This window comes from Morus notabilis, unplaced genomic scaffold (assembly GCF_000414095.1).
Source record: "Morus notabilis unplaced genomic scaffold, ASM41409v2 Scaffold212, whole genome shotgun sequence".
NCBI classification, from domain to species: Eukaryota; Viridiplantae; Streptophyta; class Magnoliopsida; order Rosales; family Moraceae; genus Morus; species Morus notabilis.
In genome coordinates, this window is record NW_010361298.1 from 110877 (window position 1) to 129372 (window position 18496).

The 18496-nt window shown below is 32.8% G+C and overlaps 3 protein-coding genes across 4 annotated transcripts; 2 read left to right on the forward strand and 1 right to left on the reverse strand.

The window, feature by feature from the left end:
• The first annotated feature begins 2570 nt into the window (after positions 1-2570).
• On the forward strand, positions 2571-5886 carry LOC21407403 (gamma-secretase subunit APH1-like). The gene is made up of 6 exons (XM_024166357.1): positions 2571-2988; positions 3558-3713; positions 3841-3926; positions 4033-4158; positions 4676-4803; positions 5548-5886. Exons 1-6 carry the CDS (start codon positions 2876-2878, stop codon positions 5686-5688), a joined length of 750 nt encoding a protein of 249 aa, XP_024022125.1. The 5' UTR covers positions 2571-2875; the 3' UTR covers positions 5689-5886.
• A 1968-nt stretch (positions 5887-7854) lies between these two features.
• Positions 7855-11621, reverse strand: LOC21407404. Its single transcript, XM_010099163.2, has 8 exons — positions 11410-11621; positions 10674-10857; positions 10494-10556; positions 10106-10172; positions 9848-9948; positions 9253-9297; positions 8361-8831; positions 7855-8258 (listed from the first exon to the last, which is right to left on the reverse strand). The coding sequence occupies exons 2-8, from the start codon at positions 10806-10808 to the stop codon at positions 8088-8090; spliced, it is 1053 nt and encodes a 350-aa protein (XP_010097465.1). The 5' UTR covers positions 10809-10857; positions 11410-11621; the 3' UTR covers positions 7855-8087.
• Positions 11622-14528: 2907 nt separating this feature from the next.
• LOC21407405 (DNA-directed RNA polymerases II, IV and V subunit 12) lies at positions 14529-17860 on the forward strand. Of its 2 annotated transcripts, none has more exons than XM_024166361.1 (4): positions 14529-14756; positions 15188-15278; positions 15387-15479; positions 17434-17860. In XM_024166361.1, exons 2-4 carry the CDS (start codon positions 15239-15241, stop codon positions 17454-17456), a joined length of 156 nt encoding a protein of 51 aa, XP_024022129.1. In that variant the 5' UTR covers positions 14529-14756; positions 15188-15238; the 3' UTR covers positions 17457-17860. The 2 variants fall into 2 exon arrangements, with proteins under 2 accessions (XP_024022129.1, XP_024022128.1); XM_024166360.1 differs by having other exon boundaries at positions 14530-14710; positions 17434-17857.
• The last annotated feature ends 636 nt before the right edge of the window (positions 17861-18496 follow it).

Below are 18496 nucleotides of genomic sequence, written 5' to 3' on the forward strand. Positions count from 1 at the left end.
ATGCTATTTGTGTTATGAACTGTGGTAAGAAGGATACGGTTTGGTGCACACACACACGACTCTGGAGTTATGACTGAAGTAGTTTTGGTAGTATTTTCTGATGACTTACTAATGTTTTGTTTGATTGCTTAGGTGATTTTGCAGGTTTTGATTTGAATTTTCAGCTTGACATGATTTTTCTTTCGCTTGAATTGCTAGAGACTAGCAATAAGCTGGTTGGGGGTTGTGATAAGTACACGAATTTGCACTTTTAATAATCATAATTGTCAAATTATTTTATCAAATTTGTAATTTTAATTTCAAATATTCCTAAATCTAGAGGATTTAATTTTAATTAGATTTATTTTATTTTTCAGGTTTTTGAAGAAAACAATTGGATTTGGGCTAGTTTACCAAGCAAAACCCAAAAGTTGAGCCCAAGAAAAGCCCAATTCGGCCAAAAGCCCATCAGTCGAGAAGCCACGAGCCGAGCCAAGAAGCCGTGAGCCAACCCAGCGCCACGTGTCAACCACTGCCGCACCGCAGTCTGTGGGACCCAGCTGTCCCCGCGGATACACGTGCTTGGCGCGCACAGATCCTCTCCCCGGGCGAGTCTCCTCCACGCGCGCGTCACCCGGATTTCCTCTTTCTTCCACGTGGGTCCCGCGTTCTAGCTTCCCTCCAGCCAGGTCTCGCCACGCATCCCAGAGGGGCCCAGCTGCTCCCCCGCGTACACGCGATTCGCGTGCACGTTCCCTCCCTGCGCGAGTTCTCCTCCATGCGCGCGTCCAGTCTCCCTCCGCGTGGTCCAGCTGTGCACCACGTTTCTCCTGCGCGCGAATCACGTTGCGACACGTGTCCCACTCTTCAGAAACGTGATGGTTTTTCTTCCTCGATTAAGCCTTGTAACTTCTTAATTAGGATCCAGTTTTTAGCTTTTTAGCATTCTTAAAACTCTATAAATAGGGCCATTGTCAAGGTGATTAAGGGTGGATTTTTAGAGCCTAAATTCTCATATATTTTCTCTTATTTTCTTGTTCTTATTCTCATACTTTCTTTTTAGAATTTTATGAGAATTATGTGCAAGCTAGGCTAGAGTATTTAGGTGAGGCTAGAGATGATCTTATATGTGTAGTGAACTTATTTGGATTTTTGATTCTCCAATGGTTTGTAAGTTTTATACATTTGAGTAAATAATTTTCTTTTATCATATTTCTTCCTCTTATCAATATATTTTATTGTCAACTTTCATATAAATCTAGTCAAGCTTTTTTTATGTGATTGTTGCATTATATTATATATTGATAGGTATTGTTTTATGAGTAGTCTTTTACTGCATTATTGCCAACGGTATATTGTCGCTCTTAGATTTCTCATAAGATAATTTTTCCTAATTCTAAACGTTATAATTTTATTTACTCGAATACATTTTTAATTCATATGTTCTTCAAATATTTATTTTCCGATTGTTTGTTTGGGATGTGAAACTTTCAATTGAGTCAATTTATGAATCAAAATCCAAATAGGTGAACAAAGCATATGGAGGATTCTCAAAGCCTTACCACTTTTATTTATTGAATTTTTTCCATTTTAAATTGTTCAAAAAAATCATAAAAAATACCCATTCATTTTCTTTGTTTAATTGCTTATTTTCCTAACACTTTTTATTTGCTAATCATTTATTGTTCAATTTAACACTTCCTCGTGGGCTCGACCGTTCAAATTGTACTACAATTGACCGCTTGTTTTTGTACACATTTGGACGTAATCAGAGGGGGACCCACTTCTAAGTCAATACCACCGTGATGGTGTACCTGTAAGTGAAATAGATCCAAACAATGATGATGAATTTGATGACGATGACAATGATGACAATGTCCTTGAAGGGCCAGTTGTAACAACAAGTAGTGTTAGTCGTACAGAGATGGGTCGTTTTAGGGATCACCTTACGAATGAAATGTGGGTGGAATACCAGTGAAAAGCCGTGAGAGACAAGGTTAAAAGTACATATTAGCAATGAGATTCTACCTCTATTACTTCATATTCATGTATCCATTATATTCGTAAAAAAATTTTGACATTCATAACGTACGTTTGTATCATGTGAACGAATTTCTCTTTTCAACCTAAATGACTGTTATTTGCCTTACTTTTTGTCTGGCGACATATTTTTTTTTTTGCATTTATTTCTCATTTAACTTATTATAATTTTGAGTTATAATTTTTTGCATTTAATTTTTTTCCTAATATTTCATTTTTTAATTATGTAACGATTTATATTTCTTTAAATTACACCTAACGTAATTTACGCGGCCAAAAGTTGGTTCTTATTTTAGTTATGGTTCAAAATTAGAAAACAAAACAACAAAACACTAGTTCGAATCACATTTCAAGTTAAAATTAGAATCGTGCCTATACACATCCAAATAAAAGTTCTAATCACCATAAATCATGATTCAAATAATGAATTATGAGTCTGAATTTAAAAACTTAAATTACCCTGATTCTAATTCTTGTACCAAACTCACCCTTAAAACAAAAATCCAAAAAGTTATCTTTGCTTTTTTCACTTTTGGAGATGGAGAACTAGAGAAAAAATTGAGAGATGAGAAAAGTAGAGGGGTCAAGAGTTTGAGAGAAAAAAAGAAAAAAGATAGAGGTGTAGACACTCAGAGGCGAATAATAAAAGAGAGAGATTAATAGACCCGGATTATAACGCTTGATTTCCTGCAACCATTTGCACCAAATGGGGCCGTAGAACCAAGAAAAGAAAAAAGAAAGAAAGAAGTGAAGAAATTGTTGGGGAAATTTTGAATTGAAGAAGGAATGGGAAGAAGAGAGGCAACTTGACCCAAAAACTAAAAAAAGAAAAATTTGAAAGAGCTGAAGGGAATCGATGACGGTGGCAGCGGGAATTGGGTACGCCTTGATAGCACTCGGACCATCTCTCTCTCTCTTCGTCTCTCTCATCTCCAAAAAGCCCTTTCTCATCCTCATTCTCCTCTCCAGGTTATTCTTTTTCTTCTTTTTTCTTTTCTTTTCAATTGAGGAAAAATCAACTCTATTAGGGTTTTTTTTTTTTTTTTTTTTTTTTTTAATTGAGGAAAAAAAAACTCTTTTTGGGTTTTTTTTTTTTTTTTTTTTTTTTTTAATTGAGGAAAAAAAAACTCTTTTTGGGTTTTTTTTTTTTTTTTTTTTTTTTTTATACTTTTTACTTGGGAATTTATTTATTTATTTTTTTTGAGAATTTTTTACTTGGGAAATTTCATTACAAAACATTTTGGACATTTTGTTTGTTGAATTTTGCCTTAATTATTATTAGATTAGATTAGATATTAGATTAGATTAGATATAAGAAGAAGAATGAACCAATCCAGTTTAGATAATCATCTGTTTTAGCTTAATCTCTAATCTATGGAGTCGGATGATGTATTAATAGTTGTTCAACCTTTTCTATCAATCACGTTGAGAGAGATTTCACAAATGAATTTGGAAATCTACTCTTGTTAAACTTAAATGTGATTGCTGCATTATAATTATATATATATATATATATGTATATATATATACACACGCAGCACACTGTTATGGTTGATAAGCCTGATCGTGTTGTCGGGAGTATGGAGGGCGTTTCTCCCTCTGAACCCAAACTCTTGGTGGCTGTACGGCGTCCTTTTGTTCACGGCGGTTGCTTTTCAAGAAGGCTTGCGCCTTCTCTTCTGGAAGCTCTACAAGTGAGAATTTCAACCTTCATCATATCTATTCTTGACTTTTTGTGTTGTTTTTTTTTTTTTGTTTGTCTCTGTCTCTGTAAGTAACATTCTCTTTTTACTGGATTTGGCTTGGGATTCATTCTTGAAGGAGGTTGGAAGATGTATTGGATGCTTTTGCTGATAGAGTATCGAAACCACGCCTATATGCCACCGATAAGATGCAAATTGCTCTCGGTATGTTTAAACTCTAAAAAGAGGTTTTCCAAACTCTTATCAATAACCAAAATTACTAAAATCCTTTGTTTCCTGAGGACCCCTTCGTATTTGCTTGCACTTGCAGCTGGCGGTCTAGGTCACGGCTTGGCCCACGCTGTGTTTTTCTGTCTCAGCCTCTTAACGCCGGCATTTGGTCCAGCTACATTTTTCGTTGATTCGTGCTCACAAATACCCTTTTTCCTTGTTTCTGGTGAGTCAATTTTACAAGGTTCTCATTTGCGAAACAAATTCATCATCTCATATTTGCGTGTATAGTCTATGCAGTGAAGATTGTTAAATTGTAAATTGCAATGCCTATCGTTTTCCCTTTAACTAAGGAGCATATTTTTTAACTTCCTTGTTTACTGAATTGGATTTTGATTTGTAAAATATTAGTAGTAAAAACGTATGCATATTATTCATATGTAGATTTAATTGTTAAAAAAGACAACGTTGCAGCATAGACTTCACATGATTACTTGTGTAACAAAAGTTTAAATGGGCAGTCTTTTCTCTATTTATGTATCCAAATTTTAAAGAGAGGCTCCACCAATGAAAATATATCCTGAAAGTGCGAAATAGTGCTTCTTGAAGATTAGGTTCTTGGCTTACCATAGCTCAAAAAAGTTGTGTGTGTGTGTTTCTTAAAACAAACACAATTGATCATTTTTGGCAGATGCTTTAAGATTGTAGCCCGAGTCTTCTGACAAACCTTTGCTGTGTTGCAGCAATTATTGCTCTTGCATTTGTCACAATTCACACTTTCTCAATGGTTATAGCATTCAACGGATATGCGGAAAGTAATAAAGTGGACCAGTTGTTTGTTCCTATAGTTCATCTTGTTGCAGCAATGGTGGTAAAAATCCTAACTCTGACTTTACACCGCCATACAACCTACATGCATACAGATGCTGTTTTTGTAAACATGTATCGTTCTATGTATGGATGTATGCTCAATAATATTTTTCATTTCACAGCTCAAAAGTTGAAACTAGTTGAGCAAGACATATTTTGAGCATTCTATGTATTATTGGTTGCTATAACCATTCAGTTTTGGACCTTGAACGTGGAACTTTGAGGATGAAAAAAAAATATTGATGTCACACCATCAAAATGATTTAGCTTCTGTTATTTTGAAATTTTTACAGGTTTTTCCTGTGTCATTTCGTTTTATCTAAATAAGGGAAGATTTCTTAATGCCATTTAAAATCGTTACACTGTACTAGTCACTTAAATATTCCAAATATAAGTAGTTCTGTAACCAGTATACCTCCATATATGCACATGCACATGACAATTTGGCTCGAATTTAAGAGCCTTTATGAGCCAAAAGAAAACTAGAAAAGTAAAAGAAAACTTAAAATAGGGAAGTAAAGGTCTTTCTTTCTAAGCCTTTTGAATGATTTGTCAACTATTTTGACAGTTTCTGTTGATTTCTGGGGTGCAACTACTTTGCTAATTTCTTACTCGTTAAGTGAGTTTTGGTTGTGTATTATATGTAACTTTTGGAGAATTTGTTCAATCCTTAATAGACAATCAAGTGCTTACTATTTACTTGAGAACTAATTCTACCCGATGATTTTGCCTTTGTGTTTTGCAGACACTAGTTAATTTCACATCTGGGGGTTGCGTTATCGGTATTCCTCTAGTCTATATTGTTGCAATCTTGACTCTACTACATTGCGGTAAGATGGTGTGGAGAAAATTGACGGAAGACCGAAGTCGACAGGCGACAATATAATTCATTGTCACCAACAACTTGTATGGAATCTTTTCACTTTTTTTTTATTCCAGTTTTGTCTCTTGAGTACAGGCAAACTCAAACTCAAACTCAAAGTTGAGCATGAACAAATTCCAGAAAATGAAGAAATGTTTTTGTTAATGCATGAGGATAAGGCCCACTGTGTTAGGCACGGCAAAGGTGAAAAATATTCTCATATATTACGGTCCCGTTCATTTCACCGATTTGAGTTAGAATTCGAGTTGTGTTCTAGTAAAAAATTCTCAAAAACAGTCATATTTAACTTTTTTATTACAGTAAAAAATTTTCACATAAAGTCATAAATCAACTTGAATCAGCGAATTAAACAGGTCCTACACTTATTTCGTAGATAGATATTCTGTGTATTCGGTTGTATCAATGTAGCTCGAAGATTCACGTGAAAGTTGAAGTTACGGATCAATCCTGTTAGAATAATAGGTTTTCATATCAACTTAAATATGTTAAAGTGGTAGCAATATATATATATATATATATATATGTATGCATATACTATGCCAACTCTTATATCTAATCTAATCTGTCAAACTATATTAAAAGAAAGAGTATGTGCTTGGTCCACTGTAGGTGTTGGTCGTCATTTAAGCACCGTTTCGGTTGTACTTTTCCCCCCCCACCCCCCCCCCTCCCCCTCTCTCTTTTCTTTCTTTTTTTTTTTTTTTTTTTCTTTTAGCTCATTCATTTTTTTTTCTTTGGCTTGCAACCCTTATTGGTGTTTCTTCTTCTTTCTTCTTTTTTTTTTTTTCTGTTTTCTTTTCCTTCTAACTCTTTTATTTCTTTTTATTTTCCATACTCTATTAAATACTATGCCGTATGATAAAATAAATCATAAATTACAATTTAAAAGTTAAGTATCTATTCTTGATGAAATATTAAGAATTTATTTTCAAAATAAACTTTATTAGAAGATCAAAATTAATAAATATTTATCATATATCTTAAAAACATATAATATTATCCAACGTCCAACATCCATAAAGAATTAACACGTGCTTCACATGAATTAAACTATATTATTTTGACAAGTTGGAGCGGAGACGATGGTGGAGCCACAAAATTTTTTCAAGAACGTGAGTTAAATAAAAATTATAAAGGAAAATAACAATGTAACTTTCAATGTTTTCTTTTTAAAGCTTTTTAGCCTTTCTCATTCATCTTTTCTAATTTCTAATGAATCAAACCTGTAATTGAGTTTAATTCACTTTCTAAAGTTTAAAGTCAGTAAAATTATGCATTTAGATAACAGTGTAGTTAATTTTTTGCTTTTATTATAATTTTAAGTTTGAGTTATTAGTATTCTTGAGACTCATAATCTAAAATATAATTTAAAGATTTAAAAAGTTTGATTAAAAATAATTATACATGAAAAAAGTGTTAGTCAGTTCCGGTCATCCAGAGTTGAACATGAAAAATTTGTGATTAATTAAAAAAATATAGTGATGATCACAAGTATTATTATTTTGTGTTAGCCAATAGGATTGGATTAAAAAACATGAAAAAAGTAAGTGGGCCGTAAATTTTTTTTTTTTTTTTATTTTTTTTATTTTTAGGAAAAGGAGATGAGAGAAATATTAACGTCATACTTTTTTACTATTTTTATTACTTTCTACATTTATTATTTGACACGTAGACTTCACAATCTCAATTTATGTTTAAATGATAATATATCATGTTAATAAAATCTACACGTGAAACAATGAATGTAGAAAGTGATTAAGAAAATAATATAAAGAGTGACGTTAACATTTCTTAATGAGACATACTTTTTAGTATGTGATTATTTACTCCTTATTTTTAATTAATATCATTTTTAATCAAATAACTATATTAATAAAAAATGTAGTAATCAAGACTAACATTTTTGAGAATAAGTTTAACAATTTTCTCTTTGTTTCTTTTTATTATTTAAAAGGCTTCTTTTTTCTTAGGATTATAGTGATCAATCACTAATTTATCAGTGATTAACCATTTCTAAAGATGAACATTTTGTTGTTGTTGTTATTACATAAAATGAAAAGAAGAACAATATTGTAACATTAACCTTCTGAAATTACGTAATGGTTTGATTTACAGTATATGTTGTACGTATATTCAAGGAATTAAAAAATAACGAAAGAAAAGGGAAAAGGAGAAGAGGAGAAAATATTACATGAAGGCATAGGAACAAAACTAGACGTTTACCAACTAAACCTTTACGACCACCATAACTCCCTCATCACTGAGCAAAACAAGAAAAAAATAAAAAATAAAAATAAAAAAAGGTTTATGATCTACATAATACACAAATAGAAATACAAACAATATCAAATGGAATTATGATATAGAGTTATTTTGGCAACTTTTTTGTTGGGTGTTTTTGGTCACTTGAGAAAAAATTTCCAGACATCTCTATCAGGCATCTCTTTGACTAAATGGGCTCCAAAAATGGCTTCTTCATCAACCAGACTTCTCAAGTGTCTCGCTCCACTGTTGAACCCAACATAATTCTTCTTTGTTGCCATGTATGCCACTCCATAAGGAGGCCTCAAACACTGCTTTTCCAAAACAAAAGAAAAGAAAAACCACTATTACAAAATGAATTCAAGAAACTCTCATGTAAAACAAAATGAGGAAGGGTACAACAAACAGTTTACCTTTTTTATCAGCGCATAAAGCTTCTTCAATGAGGTCAACGAGTAAGGAATATCCGTCATCAAAATAATGTCGTATCCACCTTCTCCTTGATCTGTCTCACTAGCCCTCTCCCATGCACGGCTCCCCGAGAGCTTCCTTGATCTCCTCGAGGAAGATTCTTGCCCCAGAATGCTGCCATCTTGGCTGCTACATCCATCCATAAAGTCCTCCTCTGAAAAGCTCAAGCTCATCCCCGTCGTTGCTTCAAACCCTTCACCTCTCACGACTGACAGGACTGTGGGGAGCTCTTCCCAGTCACCGGCGTAGAAGTGCACCGAAGGTGCCAGAGTTTGTCTCGATGGAGTAAGGGGGCTCTCCAGCTGTCGGCTTTGCTTGTCACGAGCTTGTTCGAGGTTGGCAAGAACGTTTGGTATTGTAGTGCATCTTATGGTTTCTGCGTTGAGGTCTTGAAAATGAACTGTGGAAGCTCCCTGTGAAGTGATTAGTCAGAAAGACGACAAGTGAATTCTATAAATAAACCTTTTTTTTTTTGGCTGAAACTATAAACTAATCTCTTTCTTACAATGTTCACCAGACTACTAAAGCAAGTTGCCAATTGATTTTGTGATCCTAAAAAAACCTTCAAGGTTGAACTACATGTAAATGCCATTTAAAAAAAAAAAATGAATTTGCAGTAGCTCGGATTCGACGACTTGTTAACTAAAATATATGTACTATTTTGGATACAACGAGAGGACCTCTTGCTTTGCCGTTTTTCTGGGATTCTCTTTCTAAAGAAAGTATTCTAGATCTTTAGATAACATAACACAACGAAAATTAAAAATAATAAAAAAAGAATAATAATAACTTAAAGAAGCCTTGATAAGTTGTATCTATCAATATAATACATACCTTTAGACAAGCAAAAATCCCTGGCAGTCCATAGCCGCAACCTAGCTGCAAAAATTGTTACGTTGATAGAAAAAAATTAACAGATAGAACGAGAAAAGTTACAAGTCATTGCATTCAAGTAGTAACAAGAAAATCTATGAGAATAATTTCAGCCTAGAATTCCCAATGTTATATAAACCTAAGAAAACAAAGGCTCATTTGAAAGCTTGAGGGAAAATTTTGTCACTCTCCGATATCTAGATCAAAATTGTATCTCAAGAAAAAGCCAACAGTCATCTTGATAACCCAGCCTCTGAAGCAGCTTTTTGATATGTTTTCTCCCAGAGAACAAATATTTTTTTGGCATACAGCTTTTGTTAGGTTTAATGTCTTCTCACCCCAATTGTCTAGTTGTATGGAGCTGCTCAGGAATTTCGAGCTTGACTATGCCAAGGGTTCAACAAAAAGCTCGTTTGAATCGACTACTGTATCATCAAGATGCTATCCTAGGATTTGATGCAGTGAATAATTCGTGGTGGAAGGAAGAAGACATGCATGAACATAGTTAATAGAAACGTGTAATATGTGCAGTAGAAGCATTTGCTTATGGAATTACCTCAAGTACCCTTTTTCCCCTAAAGCTAAGTTGTCCATCACGAATTTCATGCTTAAGAACATTAACAAGATCAATAGAGCTGTCCCAGGATTTTAGATACCCTGCAAAACCAAAACGTTTTTCCTGCCTCAGATCATTAAGTTCATTACGAGTCTGAAATGAGTACACTGGTAAAATTTATTATTCATATAGCTAATCACTGTCAAATTCAATTAACAAACTTCTTTCTGATTACTGGGTGGAAAGCTGTACACCTACCCTCAGGTTTTGAAGATATTGATTCTGAACTGTTGAACCCGATGATATCAGCAACACTAACTCTTCCCTGAAAGACATCAAGAAAGGAACTTATCATCAAAGGCTACACTAAAAGACAAAATGTGAAAAAAAAAACCCCAAGTTAAGACTACTCGCCGATAAATAAATAACTGCATAACGTTTTAAAACTCCAAAACAATGTACATACATACAAATGGGAAATGGCTCATAATTGAATTCGATGAATTCGATTCAGTTTACACGTTACAATTTATGTCCAGTTGAGGCTATTCTTCTTCAATTCAAGCACACTACACACTTCTTCAATGAAAGTAATTCAACGCCTCAGAAAGAGGTTGAGATAACCATACAATATTTATTCAGTTACCTTGAACACATTAAGTCCATGCAAGTCTACATTCTCCCCAGCATACTTGTACGGGTGCACCGACTGCGCATCACAAGAGAAAAAGCATAAAAACTCCAGTCTAGAAATCTCTTGGCATACTATTTAACATTCCAAATTAAAGTCAGAAATGGTTGAATCTATGGACAGAAATAATAAGACCTTGGATGGGAGAATCTCAACGGCTGGTGATGGGAGATGCAAATCTCTACCCGAAATGGATGTCAAGCTGTGACTTCCTTTGTCATTGGGAACCAACCCAGGCAAGCATTGTGCGAGCAATGATGGCGCACGCATCGTATCTTAACCTCCAGAAAAGATGATTTTACGACAATGAAAAACTAACCTGCGTAATGCATTATCAAAATATCAAACAAAAGAATTCCAACACTCCAAGGAAACGATACAGCAAATGCAAATGCAATTGGAATCACATTTAACATTCAGCAAATTCAATAAACGTGAAGGTTCATGCCCAGCCAAGTTTCATGAGTTTCAAGTTTTCTATTTCCTTTTATTTCCATATTTTCTTTTAGTTGCCCAATTTGTTTTGATTCCTGTTTTTTGCCAATATCTAATTCATTCAATCAATCATATTCAGCAATAGTATTGTCTTGTCCAGTATTCTCTCTTCTTTAGTGGAACATCCAAATCCAAAACGAATTTTTCATCTAAAGTAATGAGAGAAAATATAAATGAATAAAGCATCTAAAAAAAGAGAAACAGCTTACATCATCTAACTTAAATTATAAAAAAAGGGATAAAAAATCAAGCAATTATGATAAATTTTCTCAAATTAAACAAAAAGAAAAACAAACCCACGTCATGAAATGCATCAAAGAAGAAAGCCCAGAAAACAAAATTAAGTAAAATTACGTTTAAGAGAACAATACAATACCTGTTGTGAAGAACAGAACAGAAAAGAGTCAACGTCAATTTCAATGGCAATGGCAATGCCCAGTAGTAATAATAATAAGGATTGGAAAGAAAACACAGAATCTGAATCTTAAGGAAAAGCCCTTTCTTAAATCACAAACCACCGAAGATCCAAATTAAAAAGAAGAAGAAAAGAAAAGAAATTGTTCTACTTGTTAATTCTGATGAAATCAAATGTTGATGATCAAAGTCATACAAATAAACGCCATGTATTTTATTTTATATATAACTTAAGCAGAACAGCAAAACAACTTCAAAGAAGCTTCGGTTTCCAGAGGAGAACTATGACCCACATGAATTCCCCAGAATGCCCCTCCTTTCTCCCTTAAATATCGGGATGTGGCCCATTTTAACAATTATTATTAATTTAAATTAGAACACAAGTATTTTATACTAACACGTGGAGAATAATCCGTATGTTAAGTTTTAATTACTGTGATATTATTTTTTAAAAATTTATTCACTAATAAAGATGTTAGTTAATACATAATTAAAACAAACGTCTTTATAAGTATTGCTATTAAAATAATAAGGATTACACAGTAAAAAACTAAATAACTAAATAGAGACACAACTAAAAAAAAGATAGAACGTTTGGGGAAAAAAACTATTCAAAAAAAGTACATTAAAAAAGGATTACACTGAAAGAATCTTTTAGCAAAACAAAATTAAAACAAATAAAATACGGGCTCATATGAAGAAATATGTTAATAGGAGTAAAATAAGGGAAAATTTTCATTTTAAAATCATCCAACACAAACAAATTGGATAGAATCCATGTATTTAAAAATAATAATTGTAATTAAATATGGTGTGAAGGTAAAGAAATACACGTGACAATAAAATTTTTAAAATAAAGTTTTGAAATGAGACACATTTAAAAACATATAGATTCTGAATATAAAATTTCAAAAAGGAATCAAAATTTTAAAAAATAAAATAAAATTTAGAACAATAAACAAAAAAAAAGTAAAAAGAAGACCAAAATAAAAAATAAATAAATTTTAAGGCTAAAGGAATCAAAATGTAAAAATAAAAAATAAAAAAAATAAGTGAGCAAAAAGCAACAAAAAAGGCCAAAAAGAAATAAAATAAAAAAAATAAATTTTAAGAAAAAAAAATAGAAGACTTGAAAAAAAGGAAAAAAAAAAAAAAGGAACCAATTTTACAAATTATTAACTTGTCCACTCTATAATTCACGACTACTAAAGTCTTGGAAAGAGTATAAATTCTAACATTTTAATAATTTACTATTTTTCAACCCTTAAATGACAATTTTACAAATTATTAACTTGTCCACTAAACAACTCACGATTAGTAAAGTCTTCATTTAAATGCTCATAATTATCATATAATTGAGATAAAGCATAAATTAAATACGAAATTAAAATCTAATAATACAATGTCTAACCTCCAAAATCCATCACATATGTGTTTAATAAGTTTACAATATAGTATAAAATAAAAAACAATCTTTATGACATGTTTAGCTATTATGAACAGAAAAAAGCTAAATGACGCTGTAATTACAAGGCGTGGGCCTCATGTCCTTGCGGGGATCACTCCTTGTGAGTGCGGAGCTTCTGCAGAGCTGTATAGCACAACGCATTACAAGTGAGGAATGCGAGTAGAAAATGCTAATTAAACTTGTCATTCTTATATTTATTTACTCAAATTTATCTTAGAATGTGAAAGAATTTACTAAAAAAGCATATAAATTAATGTACAACATAGGATTTGAATTCGCAATACTCTCGATTTTAAATCTATAATTTAAGTAAATAATTTATTATGACCTCTAATTTTTATTTTAAATTCTACCCATTTCATTTTTATCCCTAAGTAAACGCGTTATTAATATATGTTGGTTTTTAAACTTATAGACTATGAACTATTAGCATTGAGATTGTTTCATCCTTAAACATTTTCTCTACTTGATTAGTTCTTGAACTCTTTTTTTTTTTTTTAAAAACCTTATCACAACAATCTTCTAGAAAATCCAAAAATAATAATAATAATTCTAGAAAGCATTTGGCCTAAAAATCCTCTAGAAAGCAAAGCATACCTTAGCGGCCGTGTCTGTCCTTAAAAAAAAGAAAAATCCGCGTTCGGAAGCGGAGTATTATGGTAAATATTGAAATACACAAGGGCATCTTTATAAAAGAAAGAAATGAAGGGTAAAGTGGTCATTAATGTAATGGGAAGGGAAAGCGAAGGGTTGGGGTCGGTCGGCGGTCTCAGAGTGTAAAACGGTGTTGTCCCTGCACCTGCCCCACGCTACTGCCACGTGTCTCACATCCTTTGTTATTTTCTAATTACATATTCCTAGTTGGTCTAGTTTTTCCTTGGTCTTTGGTAAGCGTTTGGCGGCTAAGAAAATGGATGATTCCTTCTTTTTTTTTTTTTTTTTTTTTTAAATGTTGAGAATAAGGGACTCCCTAACCATTGACTTTGGACCGTGTCAAGATTAAATTTGCAATGGATTCTTGTGTTTCACAATTCCATTTGGCTACTATAGGGGTAACCAATGTTTTTAGAAATGTTTCATATCTTCGTCTTTTTTTTTTCCCAGTGATTTTTAATCCCTCACCTTTCAAAAGAACGGCCATTATTAAATTATATGAAATTTTATAGCTAATTTAGGGACTAATTATAAAAAAAATGGACTAAAAGTTCCAAAATTACAAGAAGTTGGTAGGAGTGCTAAAATAATATGGGTTCGTTCATTTCATCGATTCGAATTTTGTTACAGTGAAAAGTTTTAAAAAACAGTTCCATTTAACTTTTTTACTATAGTAAAAAACTCTTACATAAAGTCACATATCAATTCAAATTAAAAACTCAAATCAGTGAACTAAACGGTTACTTATTAAAAAAGAAAAAAAAAAGAGGCAAAAGTCTATGATTTCATTGTAAGTATGACGAAAATTTCACCGAATTTTCCTAAATTTTGTGGAAATTTTGAAGTTTTGAGGGTCCCCAAAATTTGATTTTTGAGGGTTCCGAATAAAAAAATGGTGTATTAAGAATTAATACAGTATAAGAGAATAAGGGTGTTTTATTATATTGTATTTGTGTCGTTTCCATGTATTATATTATATGATACCCTAAAACACGAGAAAAGCCCAACCTTCTTGTCTTCTTCGATTATTCGACTCTATCAGTCTCTCTCTGTTCTCTCTTCCGCCCTAGCCGCCGCCCCAGCCCCTGCTTCCGTGCGGCGTCACCGTCGCTCCGTCGCCCCGTCGCCGCCGAGAACAAAGGTGAAGACACAATTTCAGATTCTGAATCTTCTTCATAGCGTATTAGGTATTTATGTTTATACATCATAATTGATAAATCTAACATTATATATCTTACAACCCTTCCATCAATTTTGTCATTTCGAAATCTGATAATAAACTAGGTTTAGGTTGTATATATATATATATATATATATATATATATATTTGGAGATTAATTCTACTCCTAGTATTTATCAAGAAGAACAAAAAATTAATTATACTGGTAATTCCTATCTGGGGAGTTGATGTTGGTTTAGTGTTCCAAACCGTAAACCAATATACAGATGCAATGATAATTCTACAGGTGCATATAATTTCGTGCTTCCTCCTAGAAATTATTTGTCGTATGTTTGTTTTCTACCTTGGTTATTTATTTTCTTTTTCTTTCCAATTGGAGGTTTTACTATCAAATTACTAAACATATTTTGAGTGAATTGAATTGTTCCATATTTTCAGCTCCAAAAGACTACAAATTGAGGTTCACAAACGTACGTTGAATTCTCATTCATGGATCCTCAGCCCGAACCAGTCAGCTACATTTGTGGAGGTACTCTTACCCCTTGACTCTCTCTCTCTCTCTGTCTATATATATATATGTATATAATTTTAAGGTTTGGTTTTTGAAGACCTTGAAAGTTTAGCGATGTTGTTGTAGATTGTGGAATGGAGAACACTCTGAAGCCAGGTGATGTGATACAATGCCGGGAGTGCGGTTACCGTATCTTGTACAAGAAGCGCACCCGCCGCAGTATGTTCTCATATTTCATTGAATACATGATTCTTCAATGTTGCCTTAGAAATATAGCTAAGCTTAGGGATTATAATGATATATACCAACAGCTTAATGTGTAGATACTTTCTTAATTCCACATTACCAAAACAAACAATTTAGGGTACTACAAAAGCACATTGCGAAATATGTTCAAACCTTTATCGGCATGAATAGAGCGTTGAGGCGAAATTTGAAAAGCAATGTGCTGTTACAAGTTAACTCAACAGAGCGTGGTTTAATTTAATCTGATGGATTTTGAAGAGCCCGAGGTTGGCTTTGTCGATCATTGCCATAAACTAGTTAGGAAGTGTTAAGTGAATTCTCTTTCACTGCGTGGCTGTATCTAGAGTTATACCCTCAAATATCTCTCTTGTGAAACAGTGAAAGTGAAACATCATGTCGATTACTCAGAAAAATACCATTCTCTTAACCCTTTTACATTTTCCCATTTTACTTCTCATATTGTATTGCTCTTGTGCACTGCTATGTTGGTCATACATGACAAATTGTCTTAATTGACTTGAGACCATATTAATTATGCTTTGGTACCACATGTTGAGAGACTACTTTTGAGTTTGTGGTTTCGTAGGAATTAGAAAAGCATATTTTGGAGTGACGTGACAATTTTGCATGTAACTTGGTTTATATTTGTTGTGTGTAATGTTCTTCGAGTGCCTAAGGCAGATATCCCCAGACCTACCTCGGGTTAGGCCAATTCATAAAGCCCGGTGGCCTAAAGCTTTGAGACACAATTTGATGCTTTTGCTTCTCCTTAGGATTATGAGGCTTCCGTGTTGTTGTGTGGTGCTGTATAAAGTCAAAAACAAAACGTCATGCCACCCTTTAAAACATTGCTTGTAGGACGTCTATTAAAATGTTTGACAAAAACGTTGTTTTTACCTTGAGCTTAAGGTCTAGGCATAAATGTGGATATGCGTCAAAGTCAATAATAGAAATGAAAAGGAAACTGACAAGATAATAGAGATGAAATAGATTACAGAAAGAGGCTAATAGCTAGTATAGAACTTATTCCATTATAATGTGGCTTCCATGAAAAGAAATAATCTCTTTGAAATTCAACTGGTATCCTGCAGCAAGGGTTTTACTTTTTTCTTTTAATCACTTAAAGCTAGAATTTACCATTCTCTGTGATTCTGCTGGTAGGATATTGCCTACGGGTAAGCCGATATTGAAACATGGGCATGGATGGATGTGCGAATATTACCACCACATGTTATTTTTTTGTTTATTTTTATATGTGGAGCAGCTGTATATCCCTTTGTTCTGACTAACACCATTGTTATTTCAACTGTGTTGTGTTCTGTGTTCAGTTAGGAACATCTGTTGTAATATTTTTTGGAGGGAAAATCAACTACCACCATACCTTATCAGTCATTTTAACTAACACCGTTTTGTTTTATTGAGTTGGGATTTCTATTTTGGTAATAGGAGCATCTGTCGACAAAAGGATCACCCTAAGATGATCATCTCATGGCTATTGAGAACGAATCATATCAGATGGTTCTATTTCTCAATCTTTCTGACTTGCTCCTACGGTCGAAAAGATTGAGAAAAATCATTCATTCACAACCACTGATGAAGGATTCCTCATAAAGCTTTTCCGTGGATATTTTTGATAACATCTGTCCGATTGTTAGATACTAATTCTTTTCCCTAAGATAAGGGGATCATTAATTTTTTGATATTTCTGTATAGCGCTTGTTGTTCCTTTCATGGTCGCATTTTTCCATTTCTGAGAATGTTGGTGATGGTCTGTTTTCCAATTTATGATATACTGCTATCTTATCCTCTTTTTTTTTTTTTTTTTTTTTTGTTGCCTTCTTTGCAGTGCTAGTTATTATAGTTTGCTTATTACAACATGCATGTTTTTAACTGCCGATCTAATATGAGTGTTGCTTGCTTGTTGCAGTTGTTCAGTACGAGGCACGTTGAAGAAGAGATTTGGGAAGAATAGAATACTACGTCTTATCTCGGTGCACTTCTCGTGTTTGGTTTCTTCAACAACAACCAAAAAAAAGAAAAGAGAGTTTTTCATGGGGGTTAATGAATTGTTTGTGTGTGAAGAATCAATCAGATTGGAAATTCTCTCTAGTATTTATGCTGCTTGAAAGATATTACAACTTTATTAATGGTAATGTAATCAGACGGACATTTTTCCAATATTTTCATCTGTTACTCTAGAAATGAGCAATCATCTCGCTCTCACCTCTCAACTTATTTTTAATGCTTTTCTATGATACCCTTAACAGTTGTAACCGTAAAACCACCCGCCACGATGTGATCTTCCGGATCGGTGGTTGCTGCGGCTAGATCGAGGCAGTAGCCATGTGGTTTTCCACGCAATTGAGTTTTTTTTTTTTTTTTTTTTTTTTTTTTTTTTTTTTTTTTTTTTTTTTTATTTTTTTTCGTCGTTTTTAAAGTTAGTTGATAAATCTATTATATTGTTTGGATAATTCTTTGATAAGAAATGAGAAAAAAAACTTATTTAATATAATATAAAAGATCATATTGATTATATATGGTTTCACTTTATATAAATCTTAAAAACATGCACTATTGACAATACAATAAAAAGACCTTTTTTTTAATATTATAAGTGCTTATTATTCGATAATGATACACTGAACAAATTCTCATATTTCACTAGCCATGTACCTCGGAGAACGGAGAGCAGATCGAGAAAAACGTGCACACAGAGAGAGAGAGTGGGCGAGAGCATTTTCTTTATAAAAATGTTATTTTTTTAATTAAATTTTGAGTTTATAATGTTTATGTTTAAAAGAATATAATCAGACTTTTTTCCTTTTTTTAAAAAAAAACATGTTGGTTCAACATTTTTTAAAATAATAGTTTCAAATAAGTTATGAGAAACTTTATATTTTTAATATTTTCTTTCTTAAAAAGCAAAACACTAATAAAATCCGCTACATAATACATATTTGCTCTTTTGTTTTTCCGCTCATTGTTGCCTC